The sequence below is a fragment of the Spodoptera frugiperda genome, chromosome 2 (assembly GCF_023101765.2).
Source record: "Spodoptera frugiperda isolate SF20-4 chromosome 2, AGI-APGP_CSIRO_Sfru_2.0, whole genome shotgun sequence".
NCBI lineage: Eukaryota > Metazoa > Arthropoda > Insecta > Lepidoptera > Noctuidae > Spodoptera > Spodoptera frugiperda.
In genome coordinates, this window is record NC_064213.1 from 3,817,919 (window position 1) to 3,839,678 (window position 21,760).

The following is a 21,760-nucleotide window of genomic DNA, read 5'->3' on the forward strand; positions in this document are numbered from 1 at the left end:
ACAAGCAGTTTGTTTCTCGAACAAACTACGCGATTACGTACAGGGGTGTATTTAGGTTATCTAATATTTTTCATGTAATCAAAAAATCACTAATCACTTGTCTATTTTGCGTGGCACTAGCGCGGGGATTTTTTTATTACTAATGAAATGATTTTAACTACTAAAATAATGATAATTTCCATGTTTCAACGACTGTCTAAAATAATTGGTTTAATTATAACCATGCAACTGAGTACGCTTAGTGATTTTAAGGGCCGTCTAGTAGGTTACAAAGATTCCGGGTCGAAGCAGGAGTAGGAAGACCTGAAACGACTACCTATGTAGTAGCCCATTTAATTAATTGAGTTTGTTTTGTTATTTCAGTATTTAGATATATTTATTAGAATTAGATTTAGATTTCAGCCATGATCATCCCACTGCAAAGCAAAGGCCTCCCTACCCGCCTTCTCTTAAGCTTTTTGCGGCTAACCCTTGTTGGAGATGTTCAGTTTGTGCCGCTATAAGATAAAAGATTCTTAAGATAAAATAAAAAAAAACTATTTTTCAAGTTATTTCTAAGCTAACTTTGAAAATTGTATAAACGATTGTACTCGAATTTTTATACTAGAAATATTTCACTACAAACAAATACATTAGTAACCTGTTAAGATACACATCTGGCTTATACCAAAATACTTTGTTTGCCCTCATAATGTTTTACACAGTATTGTAGTACATTAATACTGTAGCAAACATAAATCGTTAAAACAGGTATGCCATAAAAATGTCCACGAACAAACGGAAAAATAAACCTTACTACACAGGAAGTAATAAATATTTTCACTTTAACAGATAAACTTAGTACTTACAAGTTAACGTTTTGTGATATTTTGATATAATATACTATCTATCTGTGCACCTGTTTTGATAAAAAAGTCATCCTTCATATATAATAAGTAGTTATTACTAAGCGTTAATCTCTTATGCGTTATTTTGCAACATTTAGGTAATTCAATTGTTGCATATTGTAGGTTCTTGTCAAACAATGCACGCCCTCTATCCTAACAAGGCGAAAGTAGAATAAGAGTGTCAGTGTCATCGAAAATGTAAAAGAAAAATGCTTTTTAATCTGCTACACCGACAATAGTTACATTTAGTAGCGACCTAGATTTAGATTTGATTTTAGCCATGATCGTCCCACTGCAGGGCAAAGACCCTCCCCTCCTTTCACTTCTCTTTGTTTAAAGCTTTTTCCTGCGGCCAATCCTTGTCATACAAGTCGAGTTCATCCCGCCATCTCCATTTGGCATCCTATTTACAAATCATTCAAAAACATTTGAACATTTCTATTGCTTAAAGACGACAAAAAATAGAAACATCACAATCCATCCCTGGATAATAAATTTGTAGTAGGCGTAAACGTCACGCGCCAGACCCAATTTATCCATCGCTAAATAATTGATACTGCTTCGCTATCGTAGTCGACTTGTTTTTCTCTGAACACATTGCTTTTTCATGGCGTAAAACAATGGTTATTGCTTTCACTTCTGGTTATGGTGAGATTTATAAATTAGTTTATTTTTGGGTCTCTTTTCTGTCTTACTTTTATTTTTTAATGGTTAAGTTAAATAACATTATCGTGTGACTTTGGGTTTACTCACGCCTGTCTTCCGTAGGGGTAGGCAGAGATAATGGAACGGCAATTTCTTGCGCTTCATCAACAGTTATCAGTCTTTTCATGCATGCTCGTTGATAAGGGGTACTTTAAATTTGGCCTTTCTTTAATATTTCGCTAAATATATGACTGTTAAGTATTTAGTACCACAGTTATTTTGAAAAGGACTCCGAACAAACAATCAAACCCAATTTCAATTACTCTTATCAATTATAGTTATTTATACTCTTGAAAAATCAGGTTAAGTTTCAAGAGACCACTAACCACCATCGTAACATTGTTATAGATTTTAAACAGTTATTACAAATTATTATTTTGTTTGTTTCAGGTATAAAATACTCAACTTCATCATCATTTCAACTAAGGTTAGAAAGCAACTGACAAATCAATTCAGTTAAGGTAAGATCGTCCAAAAGAAATAATTAAACATCCGTCCTTAAGTTATTTCAAAAACATTAATTACCAACCCATCTTCTAGAACATTCGACTAAATACGGACATTCTTAGGGTGCTTTCCACCCAAGATGTGCTATGCTACGTTGCTGTGGATGCGTTTGGCTTTCACCAATCATAATTATTGGTACACATAGCTTAGCATTGGTGGAAACGGACTCAGTTATGCTATGTTTTTTTATATGGACAGATGCGTGCTATAGATGTGTGCAATATACCTATATATGTTCTATAGATGCGTGCCATGGATATGTGTTATGGATGGCTTCCCTACTATCGATACATCGCATATTCGACGAATCTTCCTCACACAGCTACTTTGCGGCGGCGCATCTTCATAGCACAGTTACATAGCTGAATATCATTGGAATCGGTGACATAGTTTCACAGTTTAACTATTTACATCTTTGTAGCATAACTACATAGCACATCTATGCTGGAAAAGCAGCCCTAAGCTTCGAAAAGGCTTCCCATTTCATTCAGCGAGGCCGACAAAGCTGTGTGACAATATGAACGCAATAATTACCGCGTCTTACTTTCGCAACGTAGTCGTAATTATAAATTGTACTCGACGTGCCATTGTTTTCGACTTGCAAGTACGGCTGCCATCTTGTAAATTGTGATTTTCGAATGGCGTATTATTATGCAAGCACTTGTATACGTTCTTATTAAAGATTATGTATAATTACTTTCGTGCTTGAAATTGGGTGACAATTTGCACAATATCACGCCTTTTTTATTCATGAAGAGGTAGGCAGAGGTGCACATTACGGCACGTAATGCTGCTATACATGTCCCATGTAATGGAGGGTAAATAGTGATAATTTATTTCAGTTGTTTTTTTTTAATTCATTCAGTAGTATCTAAATTACTTGGAATATACTATTGTAACATACAGGTTCGTAATAGGCTACTTTCCTACTAGTCAAATTCAATACTTTTTTCGAAACGTCAAAAACGATATTTTCTATGAACTTTGTATGAAATAGTGCGTTATGACGTCATAAGTTTTTGACGTCAAATAGCAGACTTATTTCTAGAAATTTAGCTAGAAAAAATCGAAAATTAAATAGTTCATCAAATTTATGAATGAGAGATTATTTTTTAATATTCTATTGTATTGAAAAGTTGTAATAATTTATTTTTGACCGAGGATAGTACCCAATTGTCCTAATACTAACTTAAGTACTACTCTTATTTCTAAAGATCTACTTTTAGAATATTTTGAGCATCATACGATACTTACATACATACGATACTTCAGTAAACAAATGAAAGCTGCCTCATCATACCAAAACAATAAAATGTAATAATAGAAACATATGACAGTACATACTACGACTAAGTACGGCCCAATACATACAGATATTAAATATACAAGAGGTCCTAAATATAAAAATAGAAGGCAACGTATACGTTTGCGTACGACATATTTATGCGCAGAATACATAATAAAACCTATAGGTCAGGTCTCGGAACACCGATACCGACTATTAAGGTAAGAAAAAAAAGGGAAACATAAAATGTTATTATTTGTATGTCCTAGTTTCTGAAGTACGTAAAGAAGAAAAAAATAAAAGGGCGTACTCATTTTATAAAAGGCCGGTAACGTCTGTAACTCCTTTTGTGTTGCGGGTGTCCATAGGTGGTGCTGATCGCTAACCATCAGGTGACTCGTCCGCTTGTTTGCCGCTTATTCCATAAAAAAGAAAGCTTCAAAAGGCACCTAGCTTTTTGGGGAAACAACTAGGGAGTGTATCTCACTAAAACCTCCCCGGTGGCCACCATCTGCACCAGAAGCAGGCAGTGGGTTCCCTTAGTAGACCAACCCCGGAGCGCCCATTGCACAAAGCCTATTATGGCACCTCCTTATGGAGACTTAGTCATGTGTCTGCCTCTCTGTGCAATGAAACAAAGAGAGTGGCACGTGATCACTCTAGTCACGTGTCACCGTCTTAAAAGAGGTCATTGGATAAATAAATTGTATACTCAGGTTTGGTTATTCTGTATTATTCTATATGTACTCATGCATGAGTGGACAGGAACATCAATAGCCCTTAATAGTTTACTGCTAGACTTTCTCTACTTTTCTCATGAGAGTGCGTGTTCAAAACCTACAAACGGCAAGTACTATTTGTGACTTTTTCCAAGTTAAATGTATAAAAATTTTATTAAAACAAATTCAGTAATAATATACATTATACAGTCTGAACCTAGTGTTTAACAATAGGGTAGTCTCTTAATATCATTGTTATGTAATTATGACGCACTTGATGGAATCACGCGTTTACTACATCACCCTTCTATCGTCGTAAAGGAATAGATAGAACTTGTAATATTACATCCCAATTCACATTCTGATTTCTCGAAGGTCCGTCATTAAAAAAAGGTTGGGAGCCACTACTAAAGGAAAACGTGCACGCTGTCTTCAACCCGTCACCGGCAGAGATGTACGAAGCTTGAATAAAACATTATTGGGTAAACGAGTGGAGAATAGTTAGAACATTAATTATCTGGAACGATTTCCCTGTCTTGTGATTTTTGTAGTGTACTATAATAAATACGTATTATAAGATGGAATGTGATTTGATGCCTGCTATCCCATTGGTTCACTTTCTTTCTATTATAACTTCCGTGAAACATACTAAACTAATTATTAGGTAAGATCTTCGTAAAACAACGCTTGCGTTGTATTTCGCTATGTGAGTGAGGTTACCGGAGGTCCAATTACTCCCCTTCCCGATCTCCGATACCCCAACAACCCTTAAATTCCTAGCCCCAAAAAGGCCGGCAATGAATTTTTTTTCGACAATGAACTTGTAACGCCTCTAGTGTGTCGGGTGTCCGTGTGCGGCGGTGATTGCTTACCATCAGGTGATCCGTCAACTCGTTTACTAGCTTATACTATTACAAAAAAAAAACCTGATTGAAAATCTCCGTCTTCTAGCTTCTATACTTTGTTATAAACATAGCATTACAAGGTTTGCTATTCCTCTCTAGTTATGTATGTAAGCAAAACGTTTCAAAATAACACAGAGTTTGTTCGTAAACTGATGTCTAGACCAGATTGTTTTGTTCGCAGCTTCAGCCAGGTATTTACGCTGCGAACGTTTCTGAATGCACTCAAATGGCGGCTTAAATCTTATTTAACTTGCTTATCTGAAAATTTAATTTGTGGTTCAAGTAATATTTAGATACCTATAAAGTTATGGATATAATAGAATAATGTAAAAAATAGGAGGTTCTTGAATTAACTATTACTAATTGAATAAACATCGAAACCTCTGAACAGTTTTGGGTGAAATCCAGGTTAGTTATTTATGAATTTCGTGAAAAAAATTGTAATATTATTTTGTTTTTAAACACCAGCTCCACAGTAAGATTTTTTCCTGTGTCGTGAGTGCGTTTACAAACATTCAATTTTACATGCACAATGCACAAGACACATAGACCTAAAACTACAATTTGTAGATTTTGTAGACCCGCTGCACGTCCCACGGCAGGTCCCAGGCACCGAGCCTAACGTGCAGCTATTATTATTTATGGTTATTTTGTATTGAAGAGATTATTTAATTAAGTAAGTACCGGCTTAAGTTACTTACTTATTTACGCGCTGTCTTGCGTGAGCGATCTAGAAGCGAACGCGATGCGGTGCGCCGGGGCGCGAAAATAACAAACACTCAAAATCTACGTGCCCCAAGTGACCATGCGATGAGCAATTAATTGGCTTGGTCACACCGCACCGCTTGGCGTTCGCTTCGAGATCGCTCACGTAAGACGTCGCGTTAATGCTAAAGAAGTGTTTTATTACTTAAAATCACAAAAAAGACAGCTGTCCTATTCTTCCAACCGTTGAAGCCTCGTAAACACTACCTCATGCAATTCAAATCCTTAGGAAACCTAGTCTATAACATCATATTTTAACCCTTTCCAATAATCTCTATATAACATTACTCAGAATTCTTCATTTATAAGCATTCGTAGTAAAATATATTCCGGCGTAAAAAACGTTGGTCGGCCAAAGAGACCGTCATTATTTTGCGGTGTAATAAAAATGCCATCGGGGGATGCTCGATATTTTTTATAATACCGTATAGGGGTGGCCTTGTTGCCTACCTGTGGCTATGAGTATGTGGTTACAGAGAGTATGTTGTACTGGCTTGTGAAGGGAAAATGTATTGTTCTGGTAAACAGTATTCTTCAGAAGAGTAGAGATAAAGATCAATACATGCATTCTTAGACCTATATCTAAAAATTGGAATGGAAACGGACTCAATTAAGCTATGTTTTATATGGAAAGATGCATGCTGTAGATATCTGCTATGGATGCTGGCTGCTATTATCTTTCCTACTATCGATACATCACATACTCGAGTAGCGCATCTTCCTCGCATAGCCAATTATCAGTGGAAAAGAACACATAGCTTCACAGCTTAACTATGACATCTTCGTAGCATAGCTACCTAGGACATCTCTGGTGCAAAAGCACCCTGAGTCTACCATTACTACACGACCTTTTTTATTAACAGTGTGAATACTAAGACTAATATAAATATACCTTGCGAAAATCTTGTCTAATTTTAAATCAACTATGATTTGGTTAGAATAGTATTAAAATAATAACTTTGCTCTCTGTTTAATACTTTCTCGTGTTTCTGTCGTTCGTGACTTTCTACTGAGCGGAAAAATGGTTGAAACGAAACGAATAGTTTGTACTTTGACTGTAGAATACGTAGTTACAAGCATTCCACTGGCATTTGGTGACCTATGTTTATTGCTAGAATGAGTTAGGTAGGTTCCCAATGATCGTAGGTAACATTATTTTCTAGGTTGGATAAAAAATACATTTGGGAGCAAAGAAACGAAGCCACTAGTGTTTTTTTCTTTTTCATTTCTTAATTTAACACATTAGAAGTCACTGTACTCAACTGAGTACAGCCATATTCCTAACTGCCATTTGAGAGTATTTGGTTACAAACCGATTTTTTTATTTTATTATAGAGGGTTCTTTAAAATGATGAAAACGCTAGTGTATCCGTATTTTGCTCATTGCTGTACGAATTCATTATTATACGTGGAACGAAGTCGCGGGCAACAGCTAGTCTAACTTAAAACTTTACTTAATTATAAAAAAAGTATTGGTAAGTGTAATTTAGAGGTCGCAACAGACACCTGTTTCTGAAGACTCTAAATTATTAATCAATCGTCTGGCCTCTAAAGTTTTTAGTCTAACGAATTTTTAAATTGACATCTTATATCAAGTTTCTTATAGGTAAAGCTTAAGTAAAAAATATAATGTCGCAAGACAAATTTTTTTATCTAAATGTAAAAATCAATACAAATTATTTTTGAGCCGGTGCCCTGGTAATTTGCTATGCATTTCGCAGCTCCGGGTGAGCTATACGGGGTCTCATCTGTGGTGGTCTGATGGCTTTTTTTAGCACGTACGCACGGGTCTGGTTCTGGTCGGCCGGAGAGCTACCTTCACTCGCCATCCGTAGATCCGTCAGCAGCAGCCCTTGCAACCACACAACTACTTAAGTAAATCTCATAACAAAGCAATCACGACACCAAACACCTCTCTGTTTAGCAAACAAGAAAAGCTAACATTTACAAGAAGAAAAGTTTCGCCGTAAACTTATAAGAGAAACAATAAATGCTAATTTTACAACATAAAGCAACTTTGTATACGGCAGCCTTGTCGACAACACTCTGTAGATATAGGAAGTTTTGCAACATCCTTACGTTACTCAATGAGTGAGTTCTCAAAATGTTTGCTGAAATTTTCATACAGTTTTCAGCGGTTCAGCCTTGAAGTTGAGCTTTTGCTGACGTGAAATTTTTGATAAACGTCTTTAGAATGAATAACATTGGCTTTGATGTGTCTTTTTTTAATATAAATAAACGTTATTTGAAATCTTCTTTCAAAGAACAGTATCTATACTTACTACGAACATTACTTTCAAAATTAGTCCATTTGTACAGAGTTTTCTACCTTTACTAGATCATGGGCTACAAGAAATTGGCCAAACAAATTCACAATAATCAAACCAATAAATTAAATTATTACTCAACCAGAAAACCTCTCTATTTCATCCAAAATGTGACCCAAGTCAACAAAATGATAATTCTAATAAATCGCGCGGTAGAATGAGAATAACCCACATCGCTTTAATAAAATGGAAGACGGTCACGACCTGTCGTCAAGCAAATGGCGAATATAAGCCGGCACAAGTAAATCCTCGTTTTAAAAGGCGGATGGTAAGCCGTTGGTCAGCCAATGTTATGGTCCCACCCAAAACAGGAATTAATACCCATACAGTATTTTTCTTGTTTCTATTTTTATTTTTGAGGTGAGGCGTGTAAGCGGATTATATTGTACTGTTTATATAAAGGTTAGCAATTTTCTGGTTAACAGAAATATTTTTGGCTGGTGTCACTTTTGTTAGTTGTGGTTATTTTTAAACGTGCGAACGGATTGACCATTTATTTACCTGATGCTTTCGGTGAATTATTATGATCATACATTAATAAAATTATATCCTATGTTAGACGTTCTCTTAGTCAAAATAGAATTATAGTGATAGTTAATAACAAATTATTAGAAAAATAACAAATAATAATTTAACTTATAGCAAAATATATGGATTCTAATTACTCGGTTGAACAGAACAGCGTCAGTATTAAGAAAGGTAATTTTTTCCTGAACTGTTATCATTGATGTCATAATCGACAAATCCTACTTCATAACGGTTTTAGAATAAATGTAATTATCAATGATAAATTTGTAGATAACAGTACTGATAAATATAGAATTATGTGGTGATATAAAACAGCTGTACAAGGCCATAGCATCCAGTCTATATTTACAGTGACCGTGTAGCGGGTGTAGCATCATGAGCTTCCAAGACAAAGTAGTGATTGTGACTGGCGCCAGCTCTGGTATTGGAGCAGCCACAGCCATCAAATTTGCAGAAGAAGGAGCCAAAGTAGCCTTAGTGGGCAGAAACCAGCAGAAACTAAACAACGTTGCGAAAAAATGCGGTAATCCTGTAATAATCATCGCTGACGTGTCGAAAGATGATGACGCCAAAAGAGTTATCGAAGATACCATAAGATATTTAGGACAGATCGATATTTTGGTGAACAACGCTGGTATAGCTACACCAGTCAGCATTCTGTCTGACCGTGCTATTGAAATATTTGATCAAGTAATGTCCACAAACTTGCGCGGACCTGTGTACTTGACGCACCTCGCTGCACCCTATCTTGTGAAAACGAAAGGAAACATTGTGAACGTATCAAGTGTTGCTTCCTCTGTAATTCTGGCTAAGGAGTTCTTTTCATACAGCGCTTCCAAGGCTGCACTAGATCACTTCAGTAGAGCAGTTGCCCTTGAACTCGCTGCAAGCGGTGTTCGCGTAAACGTGGTCAACCCAGGACCTGTTCGAACTGATATAGTTGAAAATATGGGAGCAACGAAGGAAATCGCAGATGCCACGTACAACCAAATGCATAACATAACTCCGCTTGACAGAATTTCGGAACCTGAAGAAATAGCCGATCTAATTTTGTATTTAGCCAGTGACAAAGCCCGCGCCATGACAGGATCGACTGTTGTGACTGACAATGGAATGATTTTAAAAAATAATGCCACAATTCAACGGGATTAGTAATTTTTTAAATGTGTATAAATTTCATTTTATTATGTTTTAATATGCAAAATATACTACCATTTTCCGTAAATAACCGTTATTGACGTATTTATGTATTAGCTGAACCTTGTATTTATGTATTTTGTAAATAAATGAAATGGTTTTAATACTTTCGCTGATAATATTATTATCTCTTTAATATTCATCTGTAAAGATTATTAATATACTTTTGTGACATGATATCGGTTTTATTGTAATTTTTTTCCTAAGCTGAAATACCTATCCTAATGATATCCATACCCTATCAGTTTGCACCTATTCAAAACCTCTGCAGTGACATTGCTGTCACTAGACCAACAGAGTAGAAAATGCTATCTTAACATTTTTGCATAATATAGCATAGCTTTTTTTAGTGGGAAAATCATCCAATGACTTCTCTCGTCTTAGGCGAGGCGAGAGGGAGTGTCAGACTCTTACTGACTAAAAATCACTTAGTTCCTACTCCTGCGTTTCAAGCCGGAGTCCCGGTAAAACCGCTAGGTAGTCCGCAGCTCCAGGATATAGCATAGCTCTTATTAGTAGCAGAGATATTCTGAAATTTATGCCAATTGTGAGATAATTAATATAAAAACATCAATCATGGTAAGTTAAACAATGCAGCTTTTCCATAGCAATACATCACACACACGTCTCGAAAGAATATGCGGCGCATTTTTGTTGAGCTTTCTGTCGAATTTGAAAACGTTTGCTATTTGCTAGCTAAGGTCTTAACTTAAACAACTCTATACATATAAAGTAGCCAGAAAAACATTGTACTCAACTCCCACTCAAGCAACGTCACGACTTATATCCCCGAAGGGTTAGGCAGAGGTGCTCATTACGACACGTAATGCTGCTAAACAATGTACACTCACTTTTGTTATAAGTCCCAGGTAATAAGGGCCACTGCCACTGGACACAATTCCAGACTCCGTGCTACTATAGAGAAATTTTCGAAAAACCGAAAATACCCCAGCAATACTTGGTCCGACCCGGGAACCGAGTGCTCGACTCTCACACACTCTTTTAAAATGTTGCGTTTTGCCGTGTATTACTTTGGTTACTTACCGGAGGCCTGATGCCCTTGTAACTCTTCTGGTTTTACGGGGAGCCATGGGGGACAGTCGTCATTACTATTTATTGTCTTTATTTATATTGACATTGTATATTTGTAAATTATTCAATATTTCCTAATAAAACATTAAAATAAAAAGAAAATCAGTATCTCATGACATGTTTTTAAAAGAAATTGTCTGACAATACAAACAAGTACTTTAGGGAACAGAGGGTAAAATTTCCTAAGAAAAGGAAGATTCTCCGACCAGGTGAAGTGAAAGCGCCTGACAGGCATTCTGCCCGACCGTTGTGTGTTGGGATTTTCTATCCATGTATTTTTGCATGTAAACTTAATATGTGCATTATAGGATTTTATGATATCATTTTTGTTCGTTGGTCGTCTATGTGTGACTTCTGTCATCTGTCAACTAACCCAACCGTCTACCGTAAGCCGTCTTAGGTGTTAGTTGTGGGCCAAAGCTATTATTATAATTTTAATTCTGTTATCCGAAATGACATTATATTTTACACGATATTTTGTAGCTTGATAAGATTAGGATCTTCCATGTCCAATAGTAGACCAAATGCAGCTTGTTATGATGAGGCAAAGATAAAGAGCATGCGGTAACGGTACAAATACAAAATGGCCTGAATTTAAATCCATATCACAATGATTCGAGTTTCATTGCATTATCAAAACTAATATTTGCAATTCATTTGATCTTATAAAGTTACTAGTCATAATAAATTAACAATTAGTTGACAATAGATAAGATTATATTACCACTATAAATTGCTTGAAAGAAATAAAGACATTCAGATTAACTTTTACAATCGTTCTGAAACCACTATGAGTTTCCAAGACAAAGTAGTAATTGTAACTGGCGCCAGTTCTGGCATTGGAGCTGCCACTGCCATCAAATTTGCGGAAGAAGGAGCTAAAGTAGTATTAGTGGGCAGAAATCAAGAGAAACTAAACAACGTCTCGAAAAAATGCGGTAACCCATTAATTATCGCTGCCGACGTATCTAAAGATGAAGACGCCAAAAGAGTTATTGAAGAAACCTTAAGGTATTTTGGAAGTATCGATGTCTTAGTAAATAACGCTGGTATAGGAAGTAGAACAAATATCCTAGATAAAGATGTTATACCAGTTTTTGATCGGATAATGTCTACGAACCTGCGCGCAGTAGTTGTCCTGACGCACCTCGCTGCACCACATCTAGTGAAAACAAAAGGTAACATTGTGAATGTATCGAGCGTCGCTGGGTATCGAGTATTTCAAGAAAATGTCGCTTACTGCGCGTCAAAGGCTGGACTAGATCACTTCACTAGAGCTGTGGCACTGGAACTAGCCCCACACGGTGTTCGTGTTAACGTTATTAATCCAGGGCCCGTAAGAACAGATATTGTTGAAAATATGGGAGCTACAAAGGAAATAGTAGAAGCAACTTTCGAACGTTTGCGGAGTATGACTGCACTCTCAAGAGTTTCAGATTCTGACGAAGTCGCCGATCTGATTTTGTTTATAGCCAGTGATAAATCTAAGGCCATCACAGGATCATCTATTGTAACGGACAATGGAACTCTGTTGAAAGGTAATAGCATGTCTCCGTTAGAAGGGTAAGCGCACAGCCTAAAAGTCAAAGACGCGATATGCGTTACTTCGGGTAAATAAACTTTCCATTTTTAATATTTAAATGATTTTTATTTCTCAAATTTTACCCACGATACAGGAAAAAATCAAAAATTTGGTACAACATCTTACAAAAAGAAGCTCCAGGTGTAGCTGTATGAGAGTACTACTTAGACTTCGGCTACTAATAGCGACTTGAATTACGAATATCTTTAAAATTTAATATTTAAGATTCAGTATTCATTCCTACCAATCCTGGCGGATTGGTGACTGACTCACAGCCTTAATAAAGTTAGAGATTAAGAAAACCAAATGCAGATAATGATGATCAGGCTCAAAGAGCATGCGGTTACGGTACAAATACGAAATGACCTGAATTTAAAACCATATCACAATGGTTCGAGTATCATTGCACTCTCAAAACCAATATTTGCAATTACCTACTAGTAGTTATAATGACAATTAGTTGATAAGATAAGATTATATTACCACTATAAATTCCATGAACCAAATAAACATACTCATAACCTGAGTACTTTTACAACCATTCTGAAACCATGAGTTTCCAAGACAAAGTAGTAATTGTGACCGGCGCCAGTTCTGGCATTGGAGCAGCCACTGCCATCAAATTTGCTGAAGAAGGAGCTAAAGTAGTATTAGTGGGCAGAAACCAAGAGAAACTAAACAACGTCTCAAAGAAATGCGGTAATCCTTTAATTATCGCTGCCGACGTATCTAAAGATGAAGACGCCAAGAGAGTTATTGAAGAAACCTTAAGGTATTTTGGTGGGATCGATGTTTTAGTAAATAACGCTGGTATAGGAAGTAGAACAAATATTCAAGATAAAGATGTTATACCAGTCTTTGATCGGATAATGTCTACGAACCTGCGCGCAGTAGTTGTTCTGACGCACCTCGCTGTACCACATCTAGTGAAATCAAAAGGTAACATTGTGAATGTATCGAGCGTCGCTGGGTATCAAGTATTTCAGGGAAGTTTCGCTTACTGCACATCAAAGGCTGGACTAGATCACTTCACTAGAGCTGTGGCACTTGAACTAGCCCCACACGGTGTTCGCGTCAACGCGATTAATCCAGGGCCCGTAAGAACAGATATTCTTGAAAATATGGGAATTACAAAGGAAATTGCAGAAGCAACTTTTGATCGTATGCGGAATACGACTGCACTCCAAAGAGTTTCAGAATCTGACGAGGTTGCCGATCTGATTTTGTTTATAGCCAGTGATAAATCTAAGGCCATCACAGGATCATCTATTGTAACTGACAATGGAACTCTGTTGAAAGGTAATAGCATGTCTCCGTTAGAAGAGTAAGCGCACAGCCTAAAAGTCAAAGACGTGACATGAATTACGTCTGAATGAATGAATTACTTATAAATAAAGTCTTCCTTTTCAATAATTAAATGAATTTTATTTCTCAAATTTTATACTACGATTAGCCACAACAATTATTAAAGATGTTTGTTTGTATATTTATTTAGCAATATCCTGAATTGGCATTAATGGAAAAACTGCAAGATATTTTGAGAAGATCAATATTTTTGTGAACAATGCCGGAACAGAAAATAGAACAAATATTCATGACAAAAGCTACGTAAAAGTTAATGATCAAATTATAGATTATATATTTTTATTTGTATAATAAAAACAATCCAGTTTAAGGTAGTACGCGACGAATGAGGGAGTACCGGCTTAATTTCTAGAATTCATTATACTTTATTTTTGCTACTGAACCATGTCAAAAGCACTTCATGCAATATTGATAATATCAGCTACTATTTTAAAAAAGAAGACTAACAATGACTCAAGGTTTTTATTACCTACAAGATTAGATTAGTCTTTAGATTAGATAACTCATTTATATAAATTACATGAAACAAGTGATAAAGAATAGTTTCAATTTTACAATCACAGCTAACTTTTTACACCATGAGTTTGGGAGATAAAGTAGCAATTGTCACGGGTGCCAGCTCTGGTATCGGAGCAGCTACTGCCATCAAATTTGCTGAAGAAGGAGCTAAAGTAGCCTTAGTAGGCAGAAACCAGGAGAAACTGAACAAAGTCGCGAAGAAATGCGGTAATCCCTTAATTATTGCTGCTGACGTATCTAAAGATGAAGACGCCAAAAGAATTATTGAAGAAACCATAAAACGTTTTGGAAAGATTGATATTTTGGTAAACAATGCTGGTATAGGAGGTACTACTAATATACTGGATGAAGGCGTTATAAAAGTTTTTGATCAAATTATGAATACAAATCTACGCTCAGCTGTTGTTTTGACGCACCTTGCTGCACAACATCTAGTGAAAACAAGAGGTAACATTGTGAATATATCAAGCGTTGCTGCTTACAAAGTGGCTCCTGGTCTTGTTGGGTACAGTACATCAAAGGCTGGACTAGATCACTTCACTAGAGCTGTGGCACTTGAACTAGCTCCACACGGTGTTCGTGTCAATGTAATTAATCCAGGACCCGTGAAAACAGATATCATACAAAATATGGGAGCAACTAAGGAAGCGGCAGAAGCAGCTTTCAATGATATGCTTAAAGCAACTGCACTTTTAAGAGTTTCAGATTCTGAGGAGATAGCCGACCTTATTTTGTTTATAGTCAGCGACAAATCTAAGGCCATTACTGGTTCATCGATTGTGTCTGACAATGGAGTGATGCTTAAATTATGATTTGACTTGATTCCTTTAGTTTTGTAAGTTATAGTTTCAAAAGGCTGTAACCATTATTTTAAGTTTAGTTGTAAATAACAAATGTCAAGGAATAGAATTTCGAATCTTTAGTGTAGCAGAATTTTTAAACAGTTAATTAATCACAATTTCTTTTTTACAATTATGTCGTATTTTTTTCGTGCAAATTTTTAATAAATAAGTTTTAAGTTTGTGATCAATTATTTTTTATTGACACCTGAGTCGAAATGGTATCTGTTGGTGACAAACATTGTCTTTTCTGTGTTATATTTAATTAGTAATTTGATTAAAATATATGACTTCCTCAGAATTGAACTTGTTTCAAATGTATTTTTTTTTATTGACTATTATCAGAGTAACTCAATTTAGTAATTGAGTATATATAATAGCCGATAGCCACTAGGCTTACAGTATTATCAACACACTTAAACAGGCACAACAACAGCACTTAAAACATATTTATCTGTCTTCACGTTGGCACGCAGCATGATAATTTATAAATAGATAAGATTAAACGTAAGTATAAATTTAAATGAATTAAATAACAAAAATTAGTTTATTCCAACAGTTGGTAGACCACGCTACTATAATATTACACAATGAGTTTCCAAGACAAAGTAGTGATTGTAACAGGCGCAAGTTCTGGTATTGGAGCCGCCACTGCCATCAAATTTGCTGAAGAAGGAGCTAAAGTAGCATTAGTGGGCAGAAATCAGCAGAAACTGAACAACGTCGCGAAGAAATGCGGTAATCCCTTAATCATTGCTGCCGACGTATCTAAAGATGAAGATGCCAAACGAGTTATCGAAGAAACCTTAAGATATTTTGGACAAATCGATATTTTAGTTAACAACGCTGGTATAGGAGGAAACACAAAGATTTTAAATGAGAACGTTATACCAATTTACGATCAAATAATGGCAACTAACTTGCGCGCAGTAGTGGTCCTGACCCACCTTGCAGCTCCACATCTGGTGAAAACAAGAGGTAACATTGTGAATGTATCAAGTGTCTGTGGTCATCGCGTGTTTCCTGAACTTTTCGCATACAGTGCATCAAAGGCTGGACTAGATCACTTCACTAGAGCTGTGGCACTTGAACTAGCCCCACTCGGTGTTCGTGTCAACGTGATTAACCCAGGACCCGTAAGAACTGATATACTAGAAAATTCGGGAGCAACAAAAGAAATAGCAGAAGGTACTTTTAATCGAATGCAAGAAATGACTGCATTGTCACGAATTTCAGAACCCGAGGAAGTGGCTGATTTAATTTTGTTTATAGCCAATGAAAAGTCTAAGGCCATCACAGGATCGTCTATTGTGACTGATAATGGTGCATTGTTAAAAAACTGAACTAACTCAACTATCAGAACAGAAGTATAGCTACTTGAAACTGTTATCTACTATTTCTGTCGCTGATGTATGTTATCTATATAGTGTAATAAATGTTGCGAAATATGTTTTTAATTTATTTATTTTAAAACAACATTACCCTAGGATTTTTTCCTATGTCTTGTGTGTGTTTACAAACAAACAATAACACATACTTAAACATGATACCCACACCATGAAACAACAATTTGTGGATCGTATAAAGAGAAGAGAGAGCTCCGGAATTCGCTACACGTTGCACGGCAGCCGGTTGCTCAGCCACTACACCAACCGTACAGTCTGGCAAATTATTTGACGTATATACGATTTATCTACATAAATTATTTGAAAACTGTATTAGTTTAACGCACCACTGATACTTATTTTCTTGAACAGTTCATTTGAATAAACCGTACCTATATTTTAAGCTGAACTTATTTGGTATTTTTAACTTACGAGAATCTCGAATTACCACCTTTATGGACGCATTAAAGATATTTGAATTTTACTAAATAAAAGCAAATATTCAAACATTGTTTCAATTTTGCTTTCAATCCATTTGGGGCTGAAATTGAAGTCATTAAGCCTTGAACTCCCAATGCTCAAAAGATAACACTGAAAGGGGTCGTTTCTACAGTAATTTTTAATATAACGACGTTTTAAAAAAGACACAAGGTAACACACGTCTTTCACTACTTATGTTATGATGCTCATTTGAAAGAGCATCAGTCACAAGTACACCAAAACTTTTAAGCTCCATGTTATGGAGTGTAATGATTTTCGAAAAACTGAAAAGCCTTCCAACACTTGATCAAAACAGGGAAATGCATCAAAACTGATGTGAATTTGAACTTAGGGCGATTGAACCAATATTATAACTTGATTTTTCTTAAACTATCGCTCTTAAGAGGTTGTCACGGTGACAGTGCGAATCTTCGCATCATGCGAGTCACGATAGTGATCCGCCCAAAGAAAGATCATTTTTATCTCTATCTTCGCATACTATGCAATCAGTAAGATAATTCATAAATAGATAAGATTACACATTAGTATAAATTTAAACGAACCATGTAACAAAAAATAGTGTTTTAACAACCATCCCAATCATTCTCAAACATGAGTTTCCAAGATAAAGTTGTAATTGTGACAGGCGCCAGTTCTGGCATTGGAGCTGCCATTGCCATCAGGTTTGCAGAAGAAGGAGCTAAAGTAGTATTAGTGGGCAGAAACCAAGAGAAACTAAACAACGTCTCGAAAAAATGTGGAAATCCTTTAATTATCGCTGCCGACGTATCTAAAGACGAAGACGCTAAGAGAGTTATTGAAGAAACCTTAAGGTATTTTGGACAAATTGACGTTTTAGTAAACAACGCTGGCATAACAGGATCTTCAAAGATTTTAGAAGACGGCGCCATTCAAGCTTATGATCGGATAATGTCTATAAATCTACGCGCAGTAGTTGTCTTAACACATCTTGCTGTACCACATCTAGTAAAATCAAAAGGTAACATTGTGAACATATCAAGTGTTGCTGCTCTTAAAGTGTTTTCTGGAATTTTCGCATACTGTACATCAAAGGCTGGACTAGATCACTTCACTAGAGCTGTGGCACTTGAACTAGCTCCACTCGGTGTTCGTGTCAACGTGATCAACCCAGGACCTGTAAAAACAGATATAATTGAAAATGCAGGCGCTCCAAAGGAAATAGCGGAAGCCTCTTTTAATGCAATGACAAATATGACTGCACTCTCAAGAATTTCGGATCCTGTGGAGGTAGCTGATCTGGTTTTGTTTATAGCTAGTGATAAATCTAAGGCCATCACAGGATCATCTATTGTGACTGACAATGGAACGATGATAAAAAGTTCTGACATTACGCCACTAGAATTATAAGTCCTAAAATGCGTGAAAAATTGACAATTAATCGCTGTTGCCATAACTATTACTTCCTGTAAGAATGTACATATAAACAAATACATGTTTCCTTTTTAATTGTATTTTTATTCTCTTAATCATGTCTTTCTTTTACATCATATTCATATTCTTAAATCTTTACAATGATACAAGTTTAGTTTTAACTCAATATGATGTAGTATTTGTCACTCGTTTTAACTACTTCATTGAACAAATCATTATCGGTTTTTTAAATCTTATACTTAGGCAGACATCATTGACATTTTACTTCTTGATCAATAGTCTAAATTGGAATCACTTACCAAGCAAGCAATTGATACAATATCGGTAGTATTGAGGTACCGGCACTCCGATACTATCAAAATTGACATTTTGAATTCCAATCTTAATTAAACTTCAGTTTGAATTGGGAAACATGACTTAGAATTGACGTTATTCAAGAAACACTGCAATACCCCTACCATGAGTTTGAAGCAATAAGTACATATTTGACGATATAGTGCTAGTGATGACGTATTTTTTTTTTAGGTATGGCACATTTTTGTTCTATAGGTGGCCGGTAAAGGCGTTGTAAAATTTGCCATACAAAAAATGTACGTCGTCGCTAGCGACTGTCGTCAAATACTATAAACTTCAAACTCATGGTAGGGGTACCAGTATTCCAACTGTCTAACCGTTGATGTAACGGTTTTCTGGAGTTCCAAACTCCGAACAGTGTTCAGCTGTCATACACAGATTTATTCTGAATATGAAATACGCATTGGAAGGGACAAAAGTTACAAATCCCCAATTTGTTCTCGTGTTTTGTTCACATTAGAAAAAAGTACAGTGGCACTCCTTGTAATATCTAATTTCATAATTCTCTGCTCTTTTGTATGCTCTTCCATACAAACTTATCTATAATATAAAAATAAGTCAGGTTTTCTTGACGCTATAACTCCAAAACACGCAAACTGATTTCATTAATGTCTCGTGAGGTTTATAGCGAAGACTTCAGGAAAAATTAAGGTAAAAGCAGGAAAACAGGGAGAACATTGGTGGTGAAATAGAGTTCGCTGGGTTTGCTACTACTTCATAAAGCCGTAACTATGGTTCACTTTGAATTATTGTATCAAAGCAAAACTGTCTTCGTGATTTATTTTTAAATTTCATCAAGACAACTATCTCTGCTATGTGAAAGATATAGGCATTTACCTAGTCATCGTGACATGGTCAAACTAAATCATTCACATTTGTCTTGCAACACTATCGGTATATTATAATATTGTCGCGTTTTAAAATGACTCATTATAAAATTGTTGATTTTAAGATTACCTTATCAGTGTTATTCACCTAATGCCATTTAGCGCTTGACTACCGAGAGAGTACGAATAGAAAACTTAATATACCTATTAGGGTCAATCTCCAAAACGGGTGCATTCGTGTGATCACTCTGGCGCTATTCAAATAAATATATTTAATGATAAATCTGTATTTCATTAAAAATAATAATATTCAATATTCAAATAGTATATTTTTGTTATTTTCAATGAGACCATTAATTATTATCTAGTTGACGTAAGTTTTTACACAGATATGTTACAGTATCATTCACATACATATGAGTTTTCTACTCTCTGTATATCTAAAGACAAGCAGTTAAATGGCATTAGGCTAACAGATTATTCCCTACGTGAGCGAAATGACAGAGATTGTACAGTAAGTACAGAATCAAGCAAGCACATTTTATTTAACTTAAAGTGGTGATACTCATAAAGACATTAAAAATTTACGAAATTTACCTTTAAATAATTAATAATAATGCAACGACCAGCAAAAATCTGCCAAAATCGTGAAATAATGATAACATTGACAAAAACTATACTAATATTATAAAGCTGAAGAGTTTGTATGTTTGTTTGTTTGAACTACTGGTCCGATTTGAATAATTATTTTTGTGTTGGGTGGTGCATTTATCGAGGAAGACCAATAAGAGCCAAGCAGAGTGGGTGAAACCGCGCGGAAGTAGCTAGTTAATTATAAAATTCATGCTCCACAACAATCTGACGACATATTTACATTATATTTCAGGATTTTTGGATATTTTTTTCATGTCATTCTAATATAAAATAAGAAATTTTCGTAATGATAGTGCATTAATTGCATATATCGATGAATTATCAGATTAGATAATTGTGTCTCGTTAATATAAATTTAAATCGAGAAATCATAAGCAGTCAGATATTTACAAATACTGCAAAAGTACCAACATCATGAGTTTCCAAGACAAAGTAGTGATTGTGACCGGCGCTAGTTCTGGCATTGGTGCTGCTATTGGCATCAAGTTTGCAGAAGAAGGAGCTAAAGTAGCCTTAGTGGGCAGAAACCAGGAGAAACTGAACAACGTTGCGAAGAAATGCGGAAATCCCTTAATTATTGCTGCTGACGTTTCTAAAGATGAAGACGCCAAAAGAATTATTGATGAAACTGTAAAACGTTTTGGGAAGATTGATATTTTAGTGAACAATGCTGGTATAGGAGGTAACACAAACATTCAGGAAGAGGGTGTTATCGAAGTCTTTGATAAAGTTATGGCTACAAATCTACGTTCAGTAGTTGTCTTGACACACCTCGCTGCACCACATCTAGTGAAAACAAGAGGTAATATTGTGAATATATCAAGCGTCGCTAGTGTGAGAGTTATTCCTGGAGCCTTCGGGTATAGTGCTTCTAAGGCTGGACTAGATCACTTCACTAGAGCTGTGGCACTTGAACTAGCCCCACTCGGTGTTCGTGTCAACGTGATCAACCCAGGACCTGTACGAACAGATTTTATTGGTAATATGGGAGCTACTAAAGACATAGAGGATGCTACTTTTACCAGGATGCAAGAATTGACTGCTTTAAACCGTGTCTCTGATTCTGATGAAATAGCTGATCTGGTTTTGTTCATAGCGAGTGATAAAGCACAGGCTATCACTGGTTCGTCCTTCGTTAGTGATAATGGAATGATATTGAAATGTTAAATAATGTTTTTTGACCAAATATACATTTTTAAAAGCAATTTCTTGGATTTATTTTTCAAATGATTTGTAAAGAACATTTTTGTACGGTGTTAAACTTTTACTACAATATTTCGCTCGATTTAAAAAACTATACCACAAGTAATTTTGAAAAATTAAGAAACTTAAAATTTTTTCTTCGCTGTATCGTGTGCTTTTTATATATGTATTATTACAAAGTGTTTAATATAATATAATATAATATCATACAAATAAATTGAT

General features: G+C 35.7%; 8 protein-coding genes across 8 annotated transcripts in view; all 8 read left to right on the top strand.

Annotated features, from left to right (window-relative positions):
• Nucleotides 1-21,760, top strand: part of LOC118269456 (uncharacterized) — a 219,648-nt gene that overhangs the window by 159,985 nt on the left and 37,903 nt on the right. The gene's annotated exons all lie outside the window — the stretch shown is intronic.
• LOC118269449 (glucose 1-dehydrogenase-like) lies at nt 8,946-10,002 on the top strand. The gene has a single exon (XM_035584566.2). It carries the CDS (start codon nt 9,004-9,006, stop codon nt 9,778-9,780), a length of 777 nt encoding a protein of 258 aa, XP_035440459.2. The 5' UTR covers nt 8,946-9,003; the 3' UTR covers nt 9,781-10,002.
• Nucleotides 11,662-12,552, top strand: LOC118268881 (3-oxoacyl-[acyl-carrier-protein] reductase FabG-like). The gene has a single exon (XM_035583668.2). It carries the CDS (start codon nt 11,708-11,710, stop codon nt 12,482-12,484), a length of 777 nt encoding a protein of 258 aa, XP_035439561.2. The 5' UTR covers nt 11,662-11,707; the 3' UTR covers nt 12,485-12,552.
• Nucleotides 13,011-13,865, top strand: LOC118268882 (3-oxoacyl-[acyl-carrier-protein] reductase FabG-like). Its single transcript, XM_035583669.2, has one exon. The coding sequence runs from the start codon at nt 13,051-13,053 to the stop codon at nt 13,825-13,827; it is 777 nt and encodes a 258-aa protein (XP_035439562.2). The 5' UTR covers nt 13,011-13,050; the 3' UTR covers nt 13,828-13,865.
• On the top strand, nt 14,399-15,543 carry LOC118268888 (3-oxoacyl-[acyl-carrier-protein] reductase FabG-like). Its single transcript, XM_035583676.2, has one exon. The coding sequence runs from the start codon at nt 14,443-14,445 to the stop codon at nt 15,193-15,195; it is 753 nt and encodes a 250-aa protein (XP_035439569.2). The 5' UTR covers nt 14,399-14,442; the 3' UTR covers nt 15,196-15,543.
• LOC118268885 (17-beta-hydroxysteroid dehydrogenase 14-like) lies at nt 15,761-16,672 on the top strand. Its single transcript, XM_035583673.2, has one exon. The coding sequence runs from the start codon at nt 15,813-15,815 to the stop codon at nt 16,563-16,565; it is 753 nt and encodes a 250-aa protein (XP_035439566.2). The 5' UTR covers nt 15,761-15,812; the 3' UTR covers nt 16,566-16,672.
• On the top strand, nt 17,667-18,575 carry LOC118269450 (17-beta-hydroxysteroid dehydrogenase 14-like). The gene has a single exon (XM_035584567.2). The coding sequence runs from the start codon at nt 17,700-17,702 to the stop codon at nt 18,474-18,476; it is 777 nt and encodes a 258-aa protein (XP_035440460.2). The 5' UTR covers nt 17,667-17,699; the 3' UTR covers nt 18,477-18,575.
• Nucleotides 20,706-21,540, top strand: LOC118269454 (uncharacterized oxidoreductase TM_0325-like). The gene has a single exon (XM_035584573.2). It carries the CDS (start codon nt 20,750-20,752, stop codon nt 21,500-21,502), a length of 753 nt encoding a protein of 250 aa, XP_035440466.2. The 5' UTR covers nt 20,706-20,749; the 3' UTR covers nt 21,503-21,540.

Bases quoted from the DNA above. Each gene is read 5' to 3' on its own strand.
- LOC118269454 (XM_035584573.2), top strand. From the start codon at position 20,750: ATGAGTTTCCAAGACAAAGTAGTGATTGTGACCGGCGCTAGTTCTGGC.
- LOC118269450 (XM_035584567.2), top strand. From the start codon at position 17,700: ATGAGTTTCCAAGATAAAGTTGTAATTGTGACAGGCGCCAGTTCTGGC.
- LOC118268881 (XM_035583668.2), top strand. From the start codon at position 11,708: ATGAGTTTCCAAGACAAAGTAGTAATTGTAACTGGCGCCAGTTCTGGC.
- LOC118268885 (XM_035583673.2), top strand. From the start codon at position 15,813: ATGAGTTTCCAAGACAAAGTAGTGATTGTAACAGGCGCAAGTTCTGGT.
- LOC118268888 (XM_035583676.2), top strand. From the start codon at position 14,443: ATGAGTTTGGGAGATAAAGTAGCAATTGTCACGGGTGCCAGCTCTGGT.
- LOC118268882 (XM_035583669.2), top strand. From the start codon at position 13,051: ATGAGTTTCCAAGACAAAGTAGTAATTGTGACCGGCGCCAGTTCTGGC.
- LOC118269449 (XM_035584566.2), top strand. From the start codon at position 9,004: ATGAGCTTCCAAGACAAAGTAGTGATTGTGACTGGCGCCAGCTCTGGT.